The 16,781-nt window shown below is 40.6% G+C and overlaps 2 protein-coding genes across 2 annotated transcripts; one reads left to right on the top strand and one right to left on the bottom strand.

The window, feature by feature from the left end:
- Positions 1 to 10,574: 10,574 nt before the first annotated feature.
- RB195_003536 (uncharacterized protein) lies at positions 10,575 to 14,422 on the bottom strand (the record flags this gene model as incomplete). Its single annotated transcript, XM_064201231.1, has 3 exons — positions 10,575 to 10,610; positions 12,620 to 12,746; positions 14,328 to 14,422. The coding sequence occupies 3 exons, from the start codon at positions 14,420 to 14,422 to the stop codon at positions 10,575 to 10,577; spliced, it is 258 nt and encodes an 85-aa protein (XP_064057112.1).
- A 1,009-nt stretch (positions 14,423 to 15,431) lies between these two features.
- On the top strand, positions 15,432 to 16,137 carry RB195_003535 (uncharacterized protein; the record flags this gene model as incomplete). Its single annotated transcript, XM_064201230.1, has 2 exons — positions 15,432 to 15,785; positions 16,012 to 16,137. The coding sequence occupies 2 exons, from the start codon at positions 15,432 to 15,434 to the stop codon at positions 16,135 to 16,137; spliced, it is 480 nt and encodes a 159-aa protein (XP_064057111.1).
- Between the last annotated feature and the right edge of the window lie 644 nt (positions 16,138 to 16,781).

Below are 16,781 nucleotides of genomic sequence, written 5' to 3'. Positions count from 1 at the left end.
TTACCGCAGAGCTCCACCGTTATAAAGTCAGTTTTGCGCCTGACATACTACGAATATCCGCAGCATGAATATCTTGCAATGAATTATACCATATTTGAACTCATTATACACTCTTTACAGTCAATTTTTGAGTTCTTAATAATAATAATAATAACAATGATAAAAAAAAATAATAATAATAATAATAATAATAATAGTAACAATAATAATAGTAAACCAAGTAATTAAAAGATTTTCAGTTGGTAATACATTTCGAAACAGACACATGGGCGGTGTAGCGCAGTCGGTAAGAGGTTCCGCTGTGGCCACAACATGATCAGTCGGAGGTTCGGCTCCGCCCAAGCGCCAACCAAGCCATTCATTTCTCTGGGATCGATAAACTGGTAGCAGACTTGTCTGGGAGGATAAAAACACCGAGTTGACATTGGCTAGCCATCGCAATTCATTGTAAAGACCATTTACACGTTAGTAAACCTCAAACGATTCTGAATTGAAGTGAACTAGGTGGCGCATCCTGAGCAGATTGATCAAAGCCAGACACCTGATCCTTTCCTTTATCCTATACAGACACATACACATAATGCGAACAAAGTAACACATAATATTCGTAATGTAAGCAATACAAAAACAAATAAGGCCAGAAACACAATGGTGGTGAAAGCTAGCCTTGGAGATGGGAACCCAATGCAGTGCTATGCAAAAAAATTTTATGGACAATTCTTCTGATAGCACTGGCCTCATCCGAAGCCCAATAATCACATTGATACGGTTCTGGTTTGTGAAAGCGAGCCTTTTTATTACCCATATTAGTACATTCCGAATCCACTATAGCAATCTGGTAGTCATTTACCTATATGTTACTTTCCGCTAGTCATTTCCTCGTAGCCGGTTCTGCATCATTCCATGGCAGGCCAGTTGCTTTGAACAAATAACCCTTAGATCATGCTAGGGATCCAGTGATTCATTATTTCCAAGAAATTAAGATAAAATAATGATTTCGAAGGTTATTTCGCAAATCTTGTGCATTACCGTTGAAGAAGAGCCGTTAGCCCTTCACATTTCAATCCAGTCAGGCACATGGAACACCAGGAACACCAGCACTTTTTCGTTACAAATCCTATCCTAACCTTAAATCACTTACTGAAATACTTTATAAAGAAGGAAATACAGTTACTGCGATACTATTTATTTATTGTAAACACAATTACTAGCTAATTTTAGGATTTAAGCAACATATTTTCAATATCGCTCGTACGTCGAAAACAGTGTACAGAGGGTTAGTTGATGATGTAGAAGAGGGATTCCAGAAAAAAAAAACATATGGAAAATTTCAGTGGAAGCATTTGCTAAAGTCCAAATGATAACCCGCTGACCAAATACCCGTCGTAAATGGACTTCTGGAAGTGGCCTTTTAGGTATCTACAATATCTTGTTGGAACTGCACATGCAGCAAACAAACTCAGTTCTTCTGAGAAAAAAAAACACTTACGCTTGAAGGCAGCATACCACGAATCTGAGGTGCTACGGATCTCAGATGGAGTATTCGTGTACGGGATCGTAGATTATGGAGAGGGGGTGATTCCGTTCATTTCTTCTTAATTGCAGTAGAAAACAGAATGGAAGATACGGTTTCGAGCGTTCCGGCGCACTATTTCCTTTTGCCGTTTTTTTACGGCAATTAGGAAGAAATTGACGAAATCACACTACTCTCCATAATCTACTATCCCGTATACGAATACTCCACCTGAAATTCGTACCACCTCAGATTCGTGGGGTGATGCCTTTAATTTATCTCTAGTACAAAGAAGGACAATATATCCAGCCTACCACTCAATTCTCTACCATCTTTTTCTATAAAGGATAGTGTGCCTGACGTTAATCAATCCGCTTGCAGTACGTTACCGCGTTCACTTCAATTCAGAATCGTTTCGAGGTTTCGGAATGCGTGTTCGCCCATGTAGTAAGGATGGGTGCGGCGTAGTCGGTTAGAGGTTCGCTGTAACCACACGGTCAATGGTTCGAAACTTCCCTAGTGTCAACCAAGCATGAATAAAAGCAAGTGTTGGTGAAGAATGCTGAAACCACAATTTTTCTTAGAACCTTCCGATGTAGAATGCTTATTATAGTGATATATAAAGGAAAGGTTATAGTTATAGAATAAAAAGATAAAGGACGAAGTGTCTGACGTTAAAGGCATCACCCCACGAATCTGCGGTGGTACGGATTTCAGGTGGAGCATTCGTATACGGGATCGTAGATTAAGGAGAGTAAATAATAATTAACAATTAAATAATTGATAATTAACAATCAAATAACTAAAATGATGATAATAATTAATAATGTAATTAATAATAAGTAATTAAGAGATTAATCTAAGATCCCGTATACGAATACTCCACCTGAAATCCGTACCCCTTCAGATTCGTGGAGTGATGCCTTTAATCAATCCTTTTGGATGACGTCACCACGTTCACTTCAATTCAGAATCTTCTGAAGTTAATGAATGCGTATCTGTCCTATACGATGACTTGCGAGGGCTAGCCAATGTATCAAATGCCAATGTATCTTTACCCTCCCAGACAAATTTAGTGCCATTATTATTATTTTATTTATATGTTATATCTACTTTACATATTTATTTACGTTTATGTACAAATTAGTTTATGTATATTTAGGTAAGAAAGACTTCATTGGCATCAGGGCGGATTCGAACTATTTACCGACCGTGCAGTATTTGCAACGCCTTTTACCAACTGCGCTATACCCATCCACCTTTTTCCATAATCCTTGTTTTAAGTGAGATGTAAAAATTAAGTTTTTCATAGAAACCGACCATGTTTGGGGATCCACGTGAGAATAAAGCGTGAGAAAACGCACTTTTGGGTACTAAAAAGAAAACTTAAAAATTTTTCTACCCCCAAAAGATATCACCACTTCCTATGATAGAATACTTATAGTTCACCTCAGATGAGAAACGTAAAACTATCCGGCAACAAACCAACGCTAAGAAAATAATTACTGTGGAGATCGAACACAGAAAGAAGTCAAAGAAATCGTCAAATGCATAGCTATTAAAGTTCCAAAGTAACTTCCGGATTTTACTCATATTTGCTCTGCATTCGTTGGTAATCCTGGCTGAAGACATTCCGTAAATCTTCAAAACATAGCGAAAACACATGAGAAACAATGCATACTTAGTTGGAGCAGAGAAGAATAAGTTTCCCCGGAAAGCTACAGTATCTCACATCTTGCCTCTGAGAAATACATTTAAAAAAGAATACGATAGAAATGGTGGAACAAATACCACTGCCAACAGTTTGCCGCAGAATGCCACCAACTTGTTTCGGGATCGAGAACTACAGTAATCCTGTTTAAGCCCCTTTCATCTCCACGCAACAAACCGGTCAGCTCTCACGTTGTACGAAACGTTGGAGCCGATTTTGGGAGTCGCAGATTAAAAAAAACACCTAGTAGGCTAATATTTGTAGGAGAAAAAGTTTATTTAGTTTAAACCGGTCGCAGTAACCGAAACATTGCGTAAACACACCAAAAATAGATAGAAAGTGCTAGGTAAAACTGAGACAATGTCACAACGTTGTACACAAAAAAAGTTGTTTAGCAAAATGTGAAGAATTTGCTCCTATCCTTTTTTGCTTTAGTTTACTTGGTAAACGAAAAAAAGAGAAGAGGGGAATTCCGCTAAGAATTTCATCCTCTTCTTTTTTTTAAGGTGAAGTCTGTCCTCTTCTGTCCTTTTTCTTCTATTTCACCACTTTTCTTGCTTAAATCGTGCACTAATATATATTCTTTTTTCAACGTGTGGGCTATAGCTACAAGCTGCAGCTAACCATCGTTCGTATGTTCCTAGGTTCTTACTTCAGAAGATCCTACACACCCACAGGCTTCACCTCGTCTGTTAATCTATCTACAGAATGTGTTGTTTTTTCTAGAATTTTATATTTATATTATATTTGTATTATATAGTGTGGCTAATAAAACAAAATAGTATAAAATTCTCCTATCTACGGTGTATTTTCCCAGTACAGCTCAGTAAGAAAGAAACTGAACTCCAGTAGGTGTTTTCACAGAGCTTTCATGTCCGTAAAGGACTCATTCACACGTGATTGAACAAATAAAGGATAAAAATGGAGACAAGGTCTTGGCGTTGATCAATCCGCTTGGAATCCGGCACCAGATTCACTTCAATTTCACTTCAATTCAGAATCATATGAGATTTACAAACGCGTGTCTTCAGCCTATTCGATGAGTTCTGGGGCTTGGCCGATGTATCAAGTCAGTGTTGTCCTCCCAGACCACGTACTAATTTATCGACTCCAGAGGAATAGAAGCCCTAATTGGCACTACGGCGGTTTTGAACCACCGATCGATGGTGCGGAGCTGGTGGAACCTCTTACCGACTGCGCTACACCCGAAGCCCGCTACACCCTTCAAGCTGTCTTCTTGTAGTGTAAAATGTGATGCGCTATGAACCGTGATATGGCCAGAGTGAGACTGAAATACACTAGAGCAAAAAAAAAGATTCATAGACAGGACCAGCTTCGATAGTTGGTTGGCACTGCGCGATTTTGAACCATCCACTGCCTAGAGGCGATTTTAAACCTGTACAGCCGCATTGCACGTTGCAATTCTGTTCACACATTACAAAAATACTTCTGAAGGAATAATCAGAAGATAAAAACATGGGAAAGCGGTTAAGTGGTCTGAAGAAAAAAGCTGAGTGCTCGTAACGTCTGCTTATCCATGGTCTAAACCAGTTTGATAGATACAGTCCTCTGATATAAATGAAAAAAGGGTCCTCTTGAACGGTTCCTACGTTTTTCTGAGTCGAGAAAACTATCCCGACTCGAACCTTTTGACTAAAAAAGCAATAAAAGTAAGAGCTATTTTTCGCATTATTGCTCTTCAGCGGCTGGAGTCGTGAAGGAGGTGAAACGAGAAGGGCCGAGGTTTCTTCCCATTCTCGCTGCTTCCTGTGAATGCCTTCCCCAGTTTTCCTCGGTGGGGAAAGTTGGATGCATGAAAGTTCCCCTGTATGAGCAGAAGCGGTGCATACCTACACATAACGAGTAATTCCCTCACGCAAACGAGAAATTCCAAATTTTCAATGCTCCAAGTAAGAAAAGTGGAATTAAAAATCCAATTCATGGCATCCTCCCCAATCAATACCGTTTCGATCATAAATGAAAAGAAAGACGTAGTAACCTCTGCGAGTCACTTCAAAAAAACTCTTTCTACCATGTGTAGCAAATACGCAGGATTTGGAAATGTATCAGACATATGCACATATAGATGCTGTAGTCGCAAAACGGCGGTTGTCCGCAGTGTGTTCGGATTGCAACATAATGGACGATGAAAATTCATCAACAACACGAATCATAAAATTTAAACCAAGTCCGAGCTCCTCTTACTGGTGCAAAGAAGACAGCATCAGAAATTTTTGCGAACGTTCCCTTTCAATGATCTATGATAAACATTCTTACCATTTTATTATCATATAAAATCGTTTAGAAATGAGCTATTTCCTATGATGACTAATTATTTCCTATGACTATGATAACAAAATGGTGACGGTGTTCATGTGAAGTGGGGTGGGTGTAGCGCAGTCGGTTAGCGAGACTGCGTGGTTAATGGTTCGAAACCGCACAAGAGCCAGCTAAACATTTAAAGGCAGCATACCACGAATCTGAGGTGGTGCGGATTTCATGTGGAGTATCCGCATACAGGGTCGTAGATTATGGTGACCGGGGAAGTTCAGCTCATCTCTACCTGCATCACTGCAAACAGCCGCCTCCAGAATGTTGTTTTGTACGACGCCATCTGTTGCGACGCTCCACCCCTTGCGCCGCCTCCGCCCTGCGATTCGTCGAAAATCAATTCGGACTGCCCCGATAGGCAGTAACGCTGCGCGTGCAAGGGTGGCGCGCTGCAATAGAAAACATCGCACAAAACAGCATTCAGGGGCCGGCTGCTTGCAGTGATTCAGCGAAAGATGAGCGGAACCACCTCGGTCTCCATAATCTACAACCCTGTATATGGATACTCCACCTAAAATCCGTACTGCCCCAGATTCGTGGTATGCTGCCTTTAATCCTTCCGAGCTCTATAAGATAGTACCGGACTTGTTTTGAAGAAATAAAAGACATAATTCGATACATCAGCTAACCCCGGTAAATCATTGCAAAGGTTAGACAAGCCACGTAATCCCCAAACGATTCTGAATTGGAGTCAAACGCAAGGATGCATCCCGAAGGGACTGATCAACGATGTATACTTTATCCTTTCATATTTTACCAAATAGTAGTGTGACCATAAAAGGATGCAAGCATGGAACAAAATATTTGGACAATGAGAGTAATGTGGAATTATTGGACTTCTATAGAGCAAAACCTGAATGCTATCCACCCTCATTCATAGCATGGCAACGTTTTTCTTTTCTCATATGCAGCGTTCGTGGAAATTTTCAAAGTTAAGATCACACTTCTGGTATCAGGATGGGATCTGAACATAGTTTAGAAGTATCAAGACGATAGCGCGTAAATTTTCGATAATAATATCATACTGCGGAATTATCACTAGTCAGAATCTACGCTTCCGGAAAATCCTGTACGTTTCTGAAGAAATTTTAACCTTTCATATAGAATATGAACGCTCCTGTGTTGGTTAATGTTCAACTAAAGAGAAATAAACACGCTAAAACTTATTTAGAAAGTGAATCGGGTAAACGTGGAAGTCCCTGCTTTCCTGAACATTATGAAGGTTCGCCTTTAGTTTACTCTTACCTATTTTTTTTACACCGGAAAAACGTTCGTCGGTCATACGGAACGTTCAGGCCATCCTGAGAGCGTTCATGACTACGACCACAGCTGTTCCACCTAAGTAGTCGTTATTATAATGAGTTAATAAAAACCTTCGCTATAACATTTATAACTGTGAATCCTAGAATATTATTAACACCACAGATTCACATGAAAGATCGTTTTTTTGTTTCTCCAGCATCCACTTGAAAATGTATAGATATCTTAAGTGATGCAGCGCTTCAACCATTAATGTATCTGTTCATACTCTAATGCGTCGTGCATAGTTTATCCAAAGAAATCGGTTTTCAGATGTTTTCATGCTTTTCAGTCGCTTCATCCCTTCACGCACATCACAACAGCGATGGGTCTGAAGTGGAATGTTCAGGTTTTTATCGCTATCCTACTCAGAAGATGCTAACTAACAAAGATTCGAGAAAAAAAATAACGTTTAAAGGCATCACCCCACGAATTTGGGGTGGTGCGGGTTTCAAGTGGGTTATGCCTATACGGGATCGTAGATTTTGGGTACGAGGGTGGTTCCGTCTATTTCTTCCTAATTGCCATGAAAAAAAAACGGCTCGGAAGATGAGGCTTTCCGGGGTTCCGGGGCGCTATTTTCTACAACGAGTTCGATTGGAGCGCGCCAGCCATGTGCTCGCGCCGCATCTTCCTAACCGTTTTTTTACAGCAATTAGGAAGAAATGGACGGAATCACCCTCCTCTCCACAATCTACGACCAGTATAGGCATAAACCACTTAAGACCTCCACCACCCCAGATTCGTGGGGTAATGCCTTTGAAAACTAACCGCTCCATCAGGATTTTGATTACATTTTTCGCAAACAGATTTTTTGTTTCTTTTTTTCTAAGTTGGTGACTGCATGAAGGCGCCGAATATGTTTAATCGGGTAGTTGGACCACGTCAAAGAATTGAAGACAACACACTTATGGTAGAATAAAAATTATTCTCAATTGATTCAAGTAAAATTTTAATTTAAAATTCGAATGTCATCACTTCATTTACGACTCATTTCAAGCAGCCTTTACGGATCCATCTTTGAAATAAGCAATACCATCCATCCATGATTTCTCCCTATAAAGCCGAGCAAATCGAACAGGAACAGCATGCTGTGATAAAAACTCGACAGGTCGTCAAGCGTCAAGCCACCCACTTCCATATTTATGGCGCTTTGATAGAAAGCAGTCACCAGTTTTAATGTCAACCACGACAGCAGCTCTTGAGAAATGCTTAAGACTTATTTATTGAGGTTTGCGGTTTTCTGGAATATTCCATGCTACCATACGCAACTAAAAAACATTCGATTCATTGCTTGCCACTGCAGCAAACGATAGAATACGATTTCTCTCCAGACATAATTTTTTTTTCCTCACAGGAAAATGTACTTTTGAAAAGATAAATCCATCATTTTAAGATTTGGACGTTCTTGAATGGAGAATTTCCAACAGCCTTTTTGTTCTTCTTTTCCTTATCTTTTCATGACTACGGTAGCTTTTTTGAAACCTGAAAGAGGCAAAACGAATTGATTTTTCTTTCACTTCTTTGTGATAAGAAAGCAGAATTATGCCTAAGTTTCCTTCAAATGTTCTATGAAAATGATATGATTTATTTCGAAGCGTTCTTAAATTTTCAAATCAATGGAGAAAAAATAACAGAATATAGATTCTTATTCCAGAAAGAAAAAATGCGAGAAATTCAGCCCAATATGAATCCCAACGAAGATTGCCTATCCATCACAATTGGTTCGTGCCTTCCGTCCTATTAGTATTCATGGGTGAAATCCAGAAAAATTGTAAGTTCAAACAGTAAAAAATGGAAGTGTTCGATACCCGATACAACAGAGAATTACAAGGAACTGTAATAAAAGAAAAATCTTTGCACGATCCTCCCCGAGTAGAGAAGGTACGCATCACTAAAAACCAAGATAACTAAATATCCTAAATATCTATGAAGCATTCGGAGTCATCCAGCTTACGGAGCAACACGAACCTCGTCAAAATTTTACAATTAACGTTACGGTCCAAAGAGTATGGAGAATAGGATGGACACTCCCTCGCTATCCTTGAGCATGTTTGGTTTTCTTGAGATTCCTGAGCGAACGTTAATTTGATCGCGTTCAGTCCTTCTCCTTTGTATAGGCCTGGTAGCTACTAATTTACCCAGTGGGAATCTGCTTATATGGTGGCAGTACAGAAAAACTGCGTAAACATACACCGTTGCGACGAAAATCGGAATTTCTTATTAACACTAGCAGCTTCTCCCCTCATTCACTCATCCTAAGGCACAGGGAGTTAAAAGTTTGCGAGCAACTAAAGTGCATAATCATCTGGCGAGAACTGGTCCCCAACCATACTTTTTCTCTGTCTCTGGTAGATTAACCAGCACTGTAAAACATGATCCCTGAAGAAAAAGACATGCTGCAATTTTTCTGCTGAGCATGACGTATTTTTCAACTATTCCCTGTTGTTAAACAAACCTTCCAAGTGCGTTCCTTAAGAAAACCGCCTATCCGGAACATCTGCTCGACAGCATAATCAGCTTCTTTTTTTTCTATTAAGCAAAACTGCGTGTCTGCTCTTATCCGTAATGCGTTATTTTTGTTCCACTTCATTACTACTTTGTTATCCAAGCTCCTACTAAGAATAAGATTTTGACGTTCATATAAAAATATGTGCATAAAGACGTCTCAAAAATACTTGATGCCTGGAATCATCGAGTGATGTTGTTGTTCTCAGACGATTCCATAAAATTTGAGCGAAAGTCCATTGGCCCATTTGTTCAAATGCATTACACATCCCATCCTAAATGGTAGACGAGAGAACTTTTTTTTCATATTAGAACCACAGATTTCCTGCGAATATCCAGAATTTTAGGGAAAATATGTTTGAATTAGTGCATTCGGTGCAGATGTCGTCTAGTCTCTGAGTTGAGCAGTTATACAATATCAATTAAAGTGAAAACCTTGCTAGTCTAGTTTACTGTAACAATTGAAAAAACAATCCTTCAATAAGAAGATTGTGAAAGAAATAAAATCACTCGTAAATGGTAAGTGGAATTTTTTTTAATGGAGGGACCAGCTCAAAGAATAATAACGCATGAAATTACTAGAAATTACTCCTACTTTAGATGTTGGACAATGGCGCAAAAAAGTACTGTAGAAAATCACTGAACTGCTAATTTCAAAGGGATTTTTTTCCTGTTGTCTGAAATCAAATCTGTGACACCCGCATCACGAATGGCGCAGGTTAAAAAATTCTAAAGTAGGAATACGTATCGATTTTCTACTTCACATATTTCTAGATTTATAGTAGCAAGCACGTTTGAATGCAAGAATGCCCTAATAGCTCACAAAACTCATCATGTTTGTCTGGTTGGATTCCTGGCTGAGTAGGATGTTTTTTCAGGATTATATCTACTCAATCTATACGTTCATTCACTATGTTCTTATTTTAGAATTATACAGCAGGTCGTTCTAGATTAGTAGAAATATTTCAGGACCTTAGATCAAATAATTATTCAAGCACTGTAAGCTACAGTACAAAGCACTTCATCCTTCCAAGATCTACAAATTAGAACCAGACTTGTTTGGAAAGTATTAGGTTAGTGAGGAAGTAATCAGAATTCGGCGCCTTTAACTACAAGTCCAAAACCAAAAGTCAAAACAAATGGATTTATTCAAAGCAAAAACCATTAGCATCTATACGCTGTCACCAACGCCGAACAAATTTCCGAATTCCATCAGAATAGAAATTTGGCGTTCTTGAGTCGATAAACCTGCTAAAAAATGATTTCAGGATCGCTTTAATCTTTGAACTGTTTATCTTCTAAAAAATGGCTCCGATGCTTGAAAACATGGAAAAGTGTGAGAGGTACATAGAAGTTATGATGAGTAAGGTGGGTGACGAAGGATTAACCTCTACGTTTCAGAACCAAGGACAAAGGCGTTGGCTGATCCCACAGCGATTCATCAACGCCATTCACTTTAGTCTTTGTCTTTTGAGCTACAGCTCTTTAAACCTAAGCACAATAGTTCAAATGTTCTTTTGTCTTGAAACCTCAGCATATTCTGTCTGTGTTTTGTTATAAGTGTGCATGCGAGGTTTTTAGATGGAACCTTTATTTGCCTGACGTTTCGGCTTTTTCGCCGTCTTCAGAGACCTAAATAGAGGATGACTGGAGCAATGCAAGCAAGCAAGCAAGCAAAACTACGTTTATCCCGTCAAGTGCCACACTACCCTGGGTCAGTGTTTCGATAATCGTTCAGGGTAGTGAAAACAGAAACCCATCTACATTGAAAATGGTCTTACGTGTTGCTCCACCGGATATGGCACGGCTGGTTGCACGCACTTGTCGCTCAGTGTACCAGCGAATGAGTATTACTGCGTGTAGATCACCAGCGACGATATAGATGATTTGATCTACACACAGAATATCAGGCGGTTATAGGACACAGAGCAGTACAAGTGGCAAGAACTCATTCGTTATCGAGCATTCATTTCTATTATTCATTGAAGGGTTTCTTTTAAGAATCCAAAACGCCTCCAACGTCTTCCTTGCCGACGATTCTGTTTCGTGAGCCAGTATAACGCATTTTACATCGTAATCGTTTCCGTTGTGGGCCTCATGTCTGTGCCTTCCTAGTGGTGTTATCAAACTTTTTCGTCGCTTTCCTGCCATGTGTTCATTAATCCTCACTCCAACATTCCTACCGGTCTCCCCTACGTAAGTTGCATTGCATATCAAGCACTCAATCTCATATATTACCCCCATTTTTGCGCAGTCGCCTGTTTTTCCGTAAGGACAAATAACACATCTAGTATCTATCATATAGTCTGTTTCTAACAAGCTGGCTTTTGATGTTTGCATTTGAAATATTCACCAAGATCACGTCATCTTGTGATTGTGCTTGGATAATGCTTCGCTGAACAGCGGCACTGACACTGTCAGAGATTAAAGGAAGACAAAGAGAAATTTTGTTTTCGCGCGGAACATGGCTATTTACAGTGCGGGTTCTTCGGTAATGCGGACGTACTGTATGGCCATTGGCACATGCAATTTGCGAGGCTAGTCTTCGTAATTCGTGTCGTTCTTGGTTGCAAGTGCATACTTCACTAGCGGTTTTGAACATATTACGAATCACTGCGCGTTTTATTGCAGGCGGATGTGCAGATTTGGCGTGCAATATGATGTTCTTGCAAATTTCTTTGCGATACCACTTTACTCTAATAATGCCGTTTGAAGTACTTATTTGTTTGTTGAGGTAAGAAAGCCATCCTTCTTTCGGGGTTTCTCGTATATATATATATTGCGACTGTTGGTTGAGTATTCGGAAACACTCGTCCATTTCGGACTGTGTTGATGTTATGATGCAACAGACGTCAATATATCTGCAATACATTATTGGTCTACGCGAAAGCACTGGTTCTTCGATTCTGCTCATGAGGCAGATCGCCAGTACTGGTGCTAATCGTTGACCTATTGCTAGCCCTCTCAGTTGCGCGAAGTAATTTCCTGACCACCTAAAGATATTACAATTCAGGCATTCCTTGATAAGTGTTATTATGCGAGATTTACTTAGTCCATGTTTCCAAGTTGTTACCATATAAATCTATCATCTCAGAAAGAGCTTGCAGCTCCTCACTGTTTTTTACATTCGTGTAGAGTGAGGTTACATCAAAGGACTCTATAACGTAGTTCCCCTCAACTCTCGCATTGTGTAATCGCTCAAGGAAATGGTGCGTGTTCGACAAATGAGATGGTATTTTAGGCAAAATTTGACTCACGATTTTATTAAGAAACGAAATTCGATCAGTTGGTCCTCCCACACAACTTATTATTGGTCGCATTTTGAATGTTGCCGCTGATGTTGAGTTGATCTCATCGGGTTTCAGCTTATGCGTTTTGATGAGGCTGTAGAACACAGGGCATCATAAATCTAAAAACCATCTAAAAAAACTTCCATCTAAAAACCTCGCAGGCACACTATAACAAAACACCTAGGCACAATGTTAGATGACCTCTCCTAGCACACAGATAATCAGGCAGCGCTAGCGGCTCTAAAAGCATCACCCCACGAATCTGAGGTGGTGCAGATTTCAGGTGGAGTATTCGTATACGGGATGGGAGACTATGGAGAGGGGGATGATTCCGTCCATTTCTTCCTAATTGCCGTAAAAAACGGCCCGAAAGATGCGGTGCCGCACAAGGCTGGCGCGCTCCAGTCGCACTCCTTGTGGAAAATAGTGCGCCAGAACGCCTGAAGCCGTGTCGTCCATTTCTTCCTAATTCTTCCATTTCTTCCGTCCATTTCTTCCTAATTGCCGTAAAAAAACGGCAATTAGGAAGAAATGGACGGAATCACTCCCCTCTCCATAGTCTCCCATTCCGTATACGAATACTCCACCTAAAATCCGTACCACCTCAGATTCGTGGAGTGATGCCTTTAAATACAATTTTGAAAATTTCGTTAGAAACAAGCAGTTCTTATACTTATTGGGAGCTATTTTTAGAAAACAGGAACGATATAAATTGGAGAATTACTTTAGATTTAATGTAGTTTCCACAAGTTTTACAAAATTTTCCCGGTCCACTTTTTGCCCCAAGTGTACTTGCACTTCCCAGACAGAACGCCACTATACAGAGGATCCCTATCATATGAGGTGCCTAACAACTTTTTTGCTTTTTCATTTTCGAGTTATGTAGGTTTACACGACATTGACACAAATTTCACGTCGGATTATCGCTTTCACGAAATGTCGGCATTTTCAGATCCTCAGGGCTAGTAGGATTGGTACAATCGCTTTCAGCTAATTGATAAAATTGTTCAGCACTTCTTCCAGTGAAGGTTATTTTTTTAGACTTATTTCATAGAGCACAAGTGTAGTTCCTCCAGTTTCATCCACTTAGATAGCTAAAGACAGCGAATAACGAAATTGACGTAGCACAGAAACCTCATGGAACCCGTAGAGTAAAAAAACTTCGCGAAATATGCCGTTTTTTCCCACAGGTAAGTTGGAAGTTGTTAAGTCACCAGCCTATTAAGGTAAAACCAAATAATAGGCTGCTGATGGGGCTGGAGCGTGTACAAGGGAATGCGTTCTCACGTACCTAAGAACACGTAGGGACTAAGACGGTTCCTACGCCATTTTTTCAAGAAGATTAGGAGGAATGGAGCGGGGTCACGCTCATTTCCGTAACCTGGAACCCGCACTCTACGGGTTTCTTGAGGTTTTCGTACTACGTCAAATTTTTAATGTGTTGCCTTCAAGTACCACCCTGCAATAAAGACGAAGGATTCTAAAGAAGTTCATGTTTGGTATCAATTTCTTACGGCTATTAAAAATACGAGGGCGGGTGTGGCGCCGTCGGTTAGAGGTCCGCTGTAGTCGCATGGTGGATGGTTCGAAACCGCCACAATGCCGACCAAGCCTTTCATCTTTCCGGATTCGATAAATTGGTTCCAGACTTGTCTGGGAGGATAAAAACACTGACTTGATCGTCGGCTGAACCCCACAAGTCATTGTATAGTCCAACACATGTTCCAAAACCTCCGCGATTACGAACTGCAGTAAAACGCGTCGAAGCATCCCCAGTAAAGTGATACACCAGTGACCTTATCCTTCTACCCTCAACTAAATATATAAAATTTTCTACTATGAATCCACCATTGAAACGTTGCAGAGGTCAGCTTCTAGAACTCTGTGAGGGGAAATGTTTTCCGACTCCAGAATATAATTATAATTACAACACTCTCAAACCAAAATTCAAGTCAACTTTTTTTTTCTCCTCTTGAAATTTGCATTCTTATGCGAAGAAGACGGATAGTTGCACAGCGCAACTCTCTTTTTCAATCGCTGCAGTAGTTGAAGTTGGATGAGCGTCGACTAACTCGGACATGTGCCAATTTGCATCAATCGTTGGCTCCAGGCAGTTACGGCGATGTATAGCAATTTCTTCTAAGCCGTTCCAGGAACTTCACCATTCATACTCATTTCTAGTGGAAGATTTCTTCAAGAAGGTATTGTTTCGGTTTTAAGGTTCCTTACAGTAGAGTCGAGGGAAACTGATAGAAATCAGAAGAAAAAAAACCAATACGCAGACCAAGAAACTGTATTTTACTTATTCGTGCTTCGTGTTTCTCTATTTTTAATTGCTTCAGCAACAATTCTCTGTAAGGAAATTTCGTTTTTCCTCTACTCAACAATATTCTTGTCCCTTTTTCTCATCCTATAATATCACAAGGCCACAAGTATACACAAGTACAAATACCACCATATCACAACATTTCTTCTATCCTCGTATATGCGTCAAAAACATCTACACATTCTGAAGTATTGCCATAGTAAATATTTGTACAATTTCGAGAAAACACTGTAATCCTCAAAAAAAAAACTTCTAAAATACATCTGCTCTTCAAAATCTTATGAGTTTTTCGAGCGTTCGGAAAGACCAAAGCTCCCAATAATGGCGAAGATTGAAAGAGCTCGGAAGAAGCCTAATCAGGCTTAGCGGCTGCCGGGATCACTTCGAAAACAAGGGCTCATCACAGAGGAAGGAAGCCAGAGGCGAAACTCTATTGGCTGCTACAGGAATCCCATGAGTTACTCAGGGACACTTTTATCTGCCAAGAAACTCGGTGTTTTGAAGCAAACTTCGCTCACCGCATTCGCCGAAGAATCTAATGATGGGACACCATTCGCTGGATTGTTAAAGACATTCAGAAGACACCGAATCATAATTGTGCCGTATTCTGTACCAATAATTATATTTGTGTTACTGAATGGATACCACGAAAAACAGATTGGAAGGAAAAAGTTTCGTGAATCTATGGCAAACTGGATTTCGTTAGCAATACCACCAAATTCTATGGGCCTTAGCAGTGAAATACAGTACGATTCAGCAATTGTAGCAATGTTCTGGAACTCTTTCCGAAGGCATGAGTACGTGTTGGTAGTTGGCTTGTTAAATCGCATCCACTTTAGAAAAGATTTACATCGAAGCAAGAAGTCGACTGTGGAGAAGCCGAACTAACGAGTGATATTGCTTACTGAGGAATTATCCGATTACGACGCCGCAACCAAAAAAAGCTGATTCGAAAAGAATGGTTGAGTCGTGATTGCTTTTTGAACTTGTCACACGTATGTAGACGTTGAGAGGTTAATATCGGTGTTTTCAGAATGACTGGATATCGCGAACCACCATCGTTTCTGATCCGTATTCGTCGCGATGGCCACCACCGCCGCGGCCACCACCGCCGCGGCCACCACCGCCGCGGCCACCACGTCGTGCAAGTGGTGGTTAACCATCAGCTTCTGGCGTCGTCGAACTGGTGGGTTGGTGGAGTGTGGAGAGATCGGAGGCAAGCGAGCGAACAAGCCAGCCATCCAGCCAGCAAGCAGCCGATGTGGTTAGGGCGGCGCGATGTCCGGCGATCGATTGCAGCCGTCGGCCACCGCCGTCGGAGGCCTCGTTCCCTCTCGCCTCCTTGCTGTGGGTGTAGCTACGGCGGCTGCTGCTCCTACTGCTCCCCTCATGCCGAATTTCTTCCCGACGCCAAGTCGGGAAACCTTTATATGTGTGTATGTAGAAATGCTTCATGAACCTAAACGCTATTTTGTGTATATGGCACACCTTTTGCATTTTCCTCTCCTAATTCTCCGAAAATCCAGCGAGCATCTAACACCCTCCACTGGGCACTGGAGAAAATTTTGCTCTTCTCTTTCAAAAACTTGTGAATTTCCACTGCGATTCAGTGCATCACTCATTCTAACATCACGTCTTCGGTTCAGCTGAACTATCAAACTCTTTCTTAGGTGGCACAGTGAGATCCTCACAGGTAAGATTCGCTATGTCTGCTGTCGTCCCTCTATGCACTTTTTGTTCTTACCAAATTGCCAACTCCACAACTCCATAAAACTTGGGAAACGTCGCAAAGCTCTCGTTAAT

The sequence above is a fragment of the Necator americanus genome, chromosome IV (genome assembly GCF_031761385.1).
Source record: "Necator americanus strain Aroian chromosome IV, whole genome shotgun sequence".
Taxonomy (NCBI): Eukaryota; Metazoa; Nematoda; class Chromadorea; order Rhabditida; family Ancylostomatidae; genus Necator; species Necator americanus.
This window is presented reverse-complemented; position numbering and strand designations above follow the sequence as displayed.